General features: G+C 40.0%; 1 protein-coding gene across 1 annotated transcript; it reads right to left on the bottom strand.

Annotated features, from left to right (window-relative positions):
• Positions 1-2,550: 2,550 nt before the first annotated feature.
• LOC122034655 (putative wall-associated receptor kinase-like 16) lies at positions 2,551-9,851 on the bottom strand. Its single transcript, XM_042593976.1, has 3 exons — positions 8,973-9,851; positions 8,719-8,883; positions 2,551-3,823 (listed from the first exon to the last, which is right to left on the bottom strand). The coding sequence occupies exons 1-3, from the start codon at positions 9,847-9,849 to the stop codon at positions 2,664-2,666; spliced, it is 2,202 nt and encodes a 733-aa protein (XP_042449910.1). The 5' UTR covers positions 9,850-9,851; the 3' UTR covers positions 2,551-2,663.
• Positions 9,852-10,464: the final 613 nt, after the last annotated feature.

Here is a 10,464-nt window from a genome sequence, read left to right as displayed (position 1 = left end):
ACGTGTTTTTGGTTGTACCTATTTTATTCTCCGACCATACGTTAAGCGTGATAAGTTTTCCTCTAAATCTGCTTTGTGTGTCTTCCTTGGTTATGGTGTTGGTCAAAAGGGATATTGTTGTTTTAATCCAGTTAGTAAAAAATTATGTCTCTCGTTATGTTGTATTTCTTGAGCATATTCCTTTCTTCTCCATACCTCTTCTATCACATGACATGACTTATGCAAATCTTATTCGCATTGATCCCTTCAGTACTAACACCGACGAAACCTCCCCCACGGCTACTCTTCCACATGACGGCTTCATTGAATCTGGTATTCTCGAGACATCTCCTCCACCTCCCCCTCCTACGACTATTCCTTCACCTCCAGAGATTGCGGACAATTATATTCGTCGATCTACACGTCCTCGTAAGTCTACCAAAGTACGTGATTTTGCTTATTCTTGTTATTCTACTTCCTTTGCTTCTTTTGTTGTCTCTATTCATTATCTTTCTGAGTCTTTGTCCTATAGAGAAGTTGTTGGTAATCTTCTTTGGTAGAATGCTATGGATGAGGAATTAACTGCTCTGCATCATACTTATACTTGGGATTTGGTACCTCTGCCACCAAGGAAACGTGTCATTGGTTCTCGTTTGGTTTATAAGATCAAAACTAAATCTGATGATTTTGTCGAGTAGTACAAAGCTCATCTTATTGCTAAAGGTTACTCTCAGGAGTATGACATGGATTATGAGGAAACTTTTTCCCCTGTTTCTAAAATGACCACTGTTCATATGTTAATTGTTGTTGCCTCTATTCGTCAATAGAAGATATCTCAGATGGATGTCAAAAATACTTTCTTGAATGGTGATCTTTAAGAAGAAGTGTATATGGTGCCTCCTCCTAGAGTTGCTCACCGATATGGTGAAGTTTGCAGGCTTCGCAAAGCTCTCTATGGACTCAAACAAGCACCACGTGCTTGGTTTGCCAAGTTCTCCACGGTGGTTACCTCCCTTGGCTTTTATCCAAATAATCATGATTCAGTTTTATTTGTCAAGTACACGCATGCAGGTCGTATACTTTTGTCTTTATATGTGGAAGACATGATAATTAATGGTGATGATTTTGATGGAATTGAGTCTTTGAAGTTTGAATTAGCTCGTTGTTTCGCTATGAAAGACTTGGGTTTACTACGTTAGTTTCTGGGGATTGAGATCGCCTCTTCACCTAAAGGTTATCTCTTATCTCAGCCAAAGTACATAGACGATCTATTTGAGCATGCACGTCTTACTGACAATAGAGTAGTTTATACTCCCCTTGAAACTAATGCTAGGTACTCTCCATCAGATGGTTTTCCTTTACCAGATTCTAACCTCTACCGTACAGTTATGGGAAGCTTGGTATCTCACCGTGACTCATCCTGATATTGCGTATGTTGTACATGTAGTTAGTCAGTTTGTCACTGCACCGACCATAGTTCATTGGGCTGTTGTTCTTCGTATTCTTTAGTATCTTCCAGGAACTCAGTTTCAGAGTCTCCTATTCCATTCTACTTCCTTATTAGAGCTATGTGCATGCTCTGATGCTGATTGGGTGGGTGACCTTATGGATCGTAAGTCGACCACTGACTTCTGCATTTTTCTTGGAGATTCTCTTATCTCTTGGAAAAGTAAAAAAGCAAGATGTTATTTCGAGATCTTCCACAAAAGTTGAATATCGTGTCATGTCTACCACTACTTGTGAGATTGTTTGGCTACGTTGGTTGCTTGTAGATATGGAAATTTTTCCTCAGAAACCTACTGCTCTGCATTATAATAATTAGAGTGTCATTCAAATTGCGCACAATATAATTTTTCATGAGAGAACGAAGCATATTGAGATAGATTGTCATTTCACTCGTCACCATCTACAGATTGACACTATCACATTGCCTTTTGTTTCTTCCTCACTACAGATAGCTGATATGTTTACCAAGGCTCATTCCGACAAACTCTCGATTTTTACCAAGGCTCATATTGAGATAGCTGATATGCTTTCGATTTTTATCTGACAAACTCTCAATGCTTCTGGCTGTAGCATCGTGTGTTTGAGGGGAGATGTTAGATTATATAATTAGAATTATTTGTTTATAGGCTTAAGGACAATTTAGTTTTTTACCTTTTCAATTTAAGGTTTTGGTTTTCTGATAATTAACTATATAAGACTTTGTACTCTTTATTTTCTAATAACCTTTTTATGGATTCATTAATAAAGACGGCTGCTTTTTTTTTTTGACATCAATTCCTACACCTTGAACTAAGGTAGCAAATTGCTCGTCATCCTTGGGATTTAACCTTGAAGCTCCAAAATCAGAAACTTTTGCAATGAAATTTTCATGTAGAAGGATGTTAGCAGGCCGGGCATGCCCCTCATATGGAAGCGCCAATTAGGTCCTTGTGTTGGATCATTCAAATTTATTCATTTTGTTTTAATTCTATTTCTTATTAAATATAAAAATTGATTTCAAATAAGTTTAAAATCTGAAAACTTTCGGAAATGAGAAAATCTTAGATTTGAACAAGAGTAGACACTTCTTTCTCTTACCGCTAATTAGAAACACAAATCTCACCAGAAGACTTAATTTCTAGAACTGATAGTTCAACTTGGGAGGAACGCATAAGATGACAACTTTAGGGACCATTTCTTTACCTTGCATATTCAATGAGCAATGCAACCTCTTGAATATAACTAGTGTTACCGGTAGACGTTTGAGCATCTGATGGAACAGGAAGGAAGCTCTCAATGCCCTCAGCATTTGGTGGTGTCCATGGGTGCTGTTTAAACTTTCTCATGCTGTTTAGCTGGTCGGCCACATTCTTCATCGTAGGTCTTTCTTCTCCCTTTATACTCAAGCACTGCATTGCCATCTCTCCAATCCTTTCAATCAGCTCTGCATCTCCTTCACTTGTGACTTGATTGTCCAAGAGTTCCTCGAGTCGATCCTCTTTCTTGGCCAAAATGAAGCTTGATGCAAGACTCGTTTCTTCTCCATTTTCTTCAAAATAAATTGCCTTTTTACGTGTCAGTAATTCTAAGAGCACTACACCAAAGCTATAAACATCACTTTTTTCAGTTAATTTGCATGTTTGAAGGTACTCGGGGTCTAAGTAACCGCAGGTCCCTTGAACCAAAGTAGCAAACTGGTCTTCATCCTTGGGATTTAGCCTTGAAGCTCCGAAATCAGAAACTTTTGCAGTGTAATTTTCATGTAGGAGGATGTTGGCAGACTTCACGTCTCCATGAATGATTGGAGGCGAAGCCGAATAGTGTAAATAAGCAAGAGCATCAGCAGAATCACGAGCAATGTTTAAACGCACAGCTAAAGGGATGTTATCTATGATCCTGCTGTGGATTAGTTCATACAAGTTACCATTAGGGACAAACTCATAGACCAACATGGGAACCTCCACTTCCAAACAACAGCCCAAGAGCTTGACTATGTTCCTATGATTGACTTGGGAAAGAATAAGCATTTCCTTTCCAAATTCTTTCTTTTGTCTCTCATTTATAACCTTTGGCTGCTTTATGGCAACAAACTGATTGTCTCCCATATCTCCTTTGTAAACAGTTCCATATCCGCCTTGCCCAAGAATTCTGTTCTTGTCAAATCTATTTGTTGCCCTCTCTAATTCTTCTTTTGAAAAGATCCTAAATGCAAGACTTAGTTTTCTCATCTCTTCCAGTAATTGCATGCCCCCATGTTCACTGAAATATCTTTTCCTTGACTGGATAAGTTTTCTTCTCTGATAAATCATACAGATGCACATGCCAAATACTAGTAAGAAAGTCAAGCTGATGGAGGTGCCTGTGTAACCATCAACATCACAGAACGTGAGCATCCAAATTAAATAAAACTAATGAAAATTAAGATGCTGTAATTTGTTCTTTAACATATAATTAACCTTTTATTTTATGTTTGGTGCTTTAGTTGGATATATAGATTGGAGAGTGATCAATGTTCTATGTTGTTAAAGTTAATGTGTTATCACTTAAGTTTACTCATCACTAAGGTTACTTGCCCCCTAAGTTTCTAAGGTTACTTGCCCCCTAAGTTGCTAGGTTACTTGCTCCCTAAGTTTCTTTCAAGTCTATATAAAGGCTTTGTAATCAAAAGTTTATGAATCAAGAAAAACTATCTATTTCTCCTCAAGAGCTCTACCAAAATACTTACCAATTTCAACAGTTGGTATCAGAGCGTCCAGGTTCTACCAATCCAAATCCATGGCCAGCTCGAGTTTAACAAACATCAACCATCTCATTCCAGAGTTTAATGGCGAAGACTATGATTTCTGGTACGTGAAGATGAAGACCATCTTTCGATCTCTTAACCAATGGGAGATTGTGGAGAATGGAGTACAAGAGCCCGAGGAAGCCACTGCCCTCAATGAGGCCGGTCTGAAGAAATTAGAGAAGTCTCGACAAGCCGACGCAAGTGCTCTCTCAATCCTTCAAAGAGCAGTCACTAAGGCTATATTTCCCAGAATCATGCGAGCCAACACGGCTAAAGATGCGTGGGAGATCTTGCAGAGCGAATTTCAAGGAGATGTGAAAGTAAGAGCGATTAAGCTCCAATCACTACTCAAGGATTTCGAAAATGCCAAGATGCAGGAGAAAGAAACACTCATGGAATTCTCAACCAGAATCTTTGATCTGGTCAATATAATGAAATCTCATGGTGAAGATATTACAGATCAAAGGCTGGTACGCAAAATTTTCATCTGTCTTCCTGAGAAATATGATCCCATTATTGCCGTCATTGAAGAAACAAAGGACCTAACAACACTCACCGTTCAAGAAGTGATGGCGTCCCTAAAATCGTTCGAGCAAAGATTGTCCAGACATTCTGAGAAGCCAATAGAGGGTGCATTCCAATCAAAGCTCAAAATTGGTAACAACGAACAAGAAGGCCAATCACGATTTGGATGGAAATCAAGAGGACGAGGTGGACGTATCTCAAAAGGAAAAGGAAAAGATAACTCATCGAATTGCAGCAATTGCAATAAGCCAAATCACTCCGAGAAGGACTGTTGGTTCAAAGGTCAATCGAGATGCAAAATATGCAATCGATTTGGTCACCTCGCCAAAGATTGCCGAAATAGGAACACTTATCAGGCAAATCAGGTTGGAGAAAATCAAACAGCTGAGGAGACACATGGAACATTCTATGTATGTCACACGGCCACCAACAAGGAGCAAGGAAAATGGTTGCTGGACAGCGGATGTAGCAACCATATGACGCCGATCTCAGAAATTTTCTCTGAACTCGACATTAGCATCAATGCTCCTGTTCAGTTTGGAAACGGAGAGCAAACAAAGTCAAAAGGACTTGGGAAAATCGCCATCGAGACGAAGGAAGGACCGAGTTGCATCAACAATGTCTTGTGTGTGCCGAGCTTGAGTCAAAATTTACTCAGCCTCGGACAATTGGTGGAAAATGGGTACAAGCTCTGCTTCGATAACAATGAATGTGTTATATTTGACAGGAGAGATAAGTCAAAGGTGTTCACAAAGATCAAAATGGTCAATCGAAGCTTCGCTCTCAACATCAATTATGCCGACCTAAAAGCTCATCAAGCTTCTACCTCGGACTACCTGACATCAACCTTATGGCATCGACGACTCGGTCATCTCAATTTACAAAGCCTCAAAGAGTTATCTGGCAAGAGTATGGTGCAAGGACTTCCTCACATAGAAGGAAAGCAACATGTATGCGAAGGATGCGCGTTTGGAAAGCAACATCGATTACCTTTCCCAAAAGGAGTATCATGGAGAGCTAAAGAAAAGTTGGAACTTATCCACACCGACGTCTGCGGGCCGATGGACACCCTTTCTCATGCTCAGAATAGGTATTTCATTCTTTTCATCGACGATCACACTCGTATGACTTGGGTCTATTTCATGAGGCAGAAGTCCGAAGTATTCATGATATTCAAGAAGTTTAAGAGTCTCGTCGAAAAACAGAGTGGATGCTTCATCAAAACCTTAAGAAGTGACAGAGGCAAAGAATACACTTCTAAAGAATTTCACAATTTTTGTGAAGATGAAGGAGTAGAAAGGCAACTAACGGTAAGGTACACCCCTCAACAAAATGGTGTTACCGAGAGGAAAAACCAGACAATCGTTGAAATGGCAAAATCAATGATGCACGAGAAAGGTTTACCCAAAATCTTCTGGGCTGAAGCAGTCTACACAGCCGTTTATTTATCTAATCGATGCCCAACCACAGCCATACCAAACAAGACTCCGTTTGAAGCATGGAGTGGTAGAAGACCATCGGTGAACCATCTCAAGGTATTCGGAAGCATTTGCTATTCTCAAATTCCAAAACAGAAACGAAGCAAACTTGATGAATCTAGCGAAAGATGTATTTTTGTCGGCTACAGCACCATGAGCAAAGGTTATAGACTATTTAACCTACAGCTGGGTCAAGTTATTATTAGCCGAGATGTTCAAGTTGATGAAAATGCTTTATGGAATTGGGAAGAAAACAAAGTTGAAAAGAAAGACATTCTGATCAGTACTGACAAAGAAGATGAAATTGAGCCAAGCACACCAGATTCAAGCTCATCTCAACCCAACGAAGAAAGCTCAACTGATCCAACTTCATCAAACTCCTCATCCCCAAGCGCAACTCCAAAAAGGTACAGATCATTGAGCGATATATATGCTACATGCAATTATTGCTCAATTGAGCCTGAGAACTTTGCTGAAGCAATCAAAGAAGAACCATGGAAAAAAGCGATGGAGGAGGAAGTTCGTGTAATTGAAAAAAATCAGACATGGCAGCTCGTCGATAAACCAAGAGACAAAGAAGTTATAGGTGTTAAATGGATCTACAAAGTAAAGCACAACCCAGACGGATCCATTCAAAAACACAAAGCAAGACTTGTGGCCAAAGGATATTCTCAACAGCCTGGAATTGACTACGGGGAGACGTTTGCCCCAGTAGCTCGGCTAGACACAATCCGAGCTATAATTGCATTCGCCGCCAGCAAAGGGTGGAAACTTTATCAGCTTGATGTCAAGTCAACATTTCTCAATGGTGAATTGAAGGAAGAAGTGTATGTAGATCAACCTCAGGGTTTCATCCTCAAAGGAAAAGAAGAGAAAGTCTACAAACTTAAGAAAGCGCTATATGGACTTAAACAATCTCCTCGCGCTTGGTACAGTGAGATCGACAACTATTTCAACCGAACAAAATTCGAAAAGAGCAAGAGTGAACCAACCTTGTATGTCAAGCAGCAAGGTAATGATGTTCTTATAGTCACTCTTTATGTTGATGACCTAATTTTCACTGGAAGCAACGAGAAGATGATCGAAGAGTTCAAAGATGACATGGCTCAAAAGTATGAAATGAGCGATATGGGTCTACTTCGACATTTCTTGGGCATGGAGATCTACCAAGAAGAAGAGACAATCTTTATCTGCCAAAAGATATATGCAAAAAAGATTCTGAAGAAATTCAACATGCTGGGATGCAATCCTGTCTCTACACCACTCATTATGGGGGAGAAATTGAAAAAGGAAGATGGAGGAAAAGCAGCGGATGTCACTTATTACCGTAGCCTCATTGGTAATTTGTTATATCTCACAGCAACTAGACCTGATCTCATGTATGCTGCAAGTCTACTTTCAAGATTTATGCAGAGTCCGAGCCATTTTCATCTCGGTGCAGCAAAGCGGGTCTTACGACAACTGACCTCGGTCTAAGCTTTCAGAAGAATCACGCACTTAATCTTGTCGGATATTGTGACAGTGATCTTGGTGGATCCTTAGATGACATGAAAAGCACTTCGGGGTACTGTTTCTCCTTTGGTTCAGCAATATTCTCATGGGTATCCAAGAAACAACAAAGTGTTGCACAATCGTCTGCGGAAGCCGAGTACATCTCAGCATCAGTAGCCACTTCACAAGCAATTTGGCTTCGAAAAATCTTGGCTGATCTCGGTCACCATCAGATTGAAGGAACCGTGCTATACTGCGACAACAAATCTGCAATCGCTATGGCTAAGAACCCAGTTCACCACAACCGAACTCGACATATAGCACTCAAGCATCATTTCATTCGACAGGCAATTGAAGATAAAGAAATTCAACTTGAGTTCTGTCGATCTGAGGAGCAATTATCTGACATCTTCACAAAAGCACTTCCGAGAGAAAGATTTCAACAGCTCCGAGCCAAACTTGGAATCCGACAACACATTAAGGGGGAGTGTTAAAGTTAATGTGTTATCACTTAAGTTTACTCATCACTAAGGTTACTTGCCCCCTAAGTTTCTAAGGTTACTTGCCCCCTAAGTTGCTAGGTTACTTGCTCCCTAGTTTCTTTCAAGTCTATATAAAGGCTTTGTAATCAAAAGTTTATGAATCAAGAAAAACTATCTATTTCTCCTCAAGAGCTCTACCAAAATACTTACCAATTTCAACATATGTGCTATTTTGTTATCTTTTTACTAATTCCCTCTCACTCCTGAATTTCCATCTAAGTAAACCCAACCTCATTTGGTCGATTTCAAAGCTACAAAACATGAAAATTGGACATATTCATTCTCTTCTTTTTCTACTGCTAATATATAGAGAGGATCACTTATGATATCTTATCTTAATTATATTCTTGAGTGGATAAAAAGATGAAGAGTTGAAGAAACAACGTTAGTGACTCGGAAAGAGAGAAATAACCGTTCAGGGAAAGAACCTTACCTATAACTGCTTTCACCGCCAAGGAAAGCTTCTGATTTGGGATGCATGTTCCATTGTAAGCGTCACCGTGCTTGCCTTCGGGGCAGTCACAACTATAATTACCGGGCAGGTTCTGGCAGATGCCATCTGAGCATGGATTTGGTTGCAGATTGCATTCGTTGATGTCTAAAATTCAAGTGCAAAAGCAACAATATTAGCCACCATTGCAGGCAGAAAGGTAAAACATAATTGAAAGCAGAATAAATTAGACAGACCTTGGCATCCGTCGGAGACGTAAGGATTGCCTTGGTATCCCTTGGAACAGTTGCAGAGATAACCAGGACCATTGGAGGACTCGACACAATCGCTGCTATTGCTGATGCAGGCATAAGAGGTTAGGTTGAGCTTAGCTACCTCACAGGTCTCGTTGCCGATGGCCCAGTCTATGACCACCGGCACCCTGCCACCACTGTTAATTTGCATCAATTGGGTCGTGGTGATGTAAGATGTCTGAAACTCGAACCACTCGGCATCCAACAAGACGGCGTAGCTGCATCTGCTAAATCTCCAAATAGCAGAGTTGTTGAAATACTCATCAAAGCTAACTTCATAGAATTTGAGATTCTTGGGTATGGAAGTCTGGCAGCAACCCATGCCGGAGCAGGAGTCACTGACGATGCTCTCTTCATCCTCGCACATGGACACACAACCACTCTGGTAGCTAATATTGCTCTCGTGGGAGCCAATTATGTAGGCAAGGGTATCGCAGCCGATGGCCGTGAACTTGTTGTGGAGATCAGAGAATCTATATGGGGTGTCTTCGAAATTAATCCACCAGGATGTGTAAGTGACATTGTTGTAATTTGTATTGTAGCACGCCGAGGATATGGGGTTGAGGAAGCGTAATTGGCCCATGAGCAGCGAGATACTGTGGACCTCGACATTGAACAAGAATGGTTTCTTGACGCCGGTTTCCACCTCGTCGCAGGTTAGATTGAAACGTATTCCCCAGGAGCAGTTAATGCCGACGCCGAAAGGGTAAGGAATATCCACGTCGCCGCATTTTGTCAGGCAACTGCTGTCAGGCACAGCAGATGCAACTGCAAGCAGCAGCTGGAACAGCAAAAACACCAATGCTATTGCTGAAGACATGGCTGCTAATTCAGTACTGATAGTTGAGGCAACCAACTCAGACACAATTCTCATTATATAGATCTTAAAACCCTATAGAAAAATGCTTACATTTCTATCATATCATGTCATAGGATGTTAACTGCTTAAAAGATAAGAACTTATAATATCTATTATATCATGGCATAAGTTGGTAACTGCTTAAAGATCAGCTAGACCTGGTAATATCTAGATGTATACTAAAGTGACAGGTTGCAAATTGTTGCTTTGTTTATCCTTCTTAACTTCTCTCCTAACTAGATTACATTAGACTGCGGTGAGTATTTGGTTTGTTTCTTAAAATTCTTGACTCGATCTCCCTACTTAATGCGTAGAATTTTGGGGGTCAACTACTAAATGGCACGTGGATTTAGACCTGTCAATTTGGAAATGCAATTATGATGTTTCAGTTTTTCTTTCTTTTTTCTTTGATGATTCATATAACACTAAATTTTAGGAGTTGACCAACAACATTTGATCGGGTCTTTGTGAGTGTGATTTCTTTGTGTTATTTTTTTTCCTCAAAATTTCAGAAGGCTTGAGATATTCCTTGATTTTTTTTTCTAATTTATTGTAATAGTTTTAATAGAAAGAAAA

This window comes from Zingiber officinale, chromosome 11B (genome assembly GCF_018446385.1).
Source record: "Zingiber officinale cultivar Zhangliang chromosome 11B, Zo_v1.1, whole genome shotgun sequence".
Classification (NCBI taxonomy): domain Eukaryota; kingdom Viridiplantae; phylum Streptophyta; class Magnoliopsida; order Zingiberales; family Zingiberaceae; genus Zingiber; species Zingiber officinale.
Note: the sequence above shows the minus strand (reverse complement) of the source record. Positions and strands in the feature narration are given on the sequence as shown.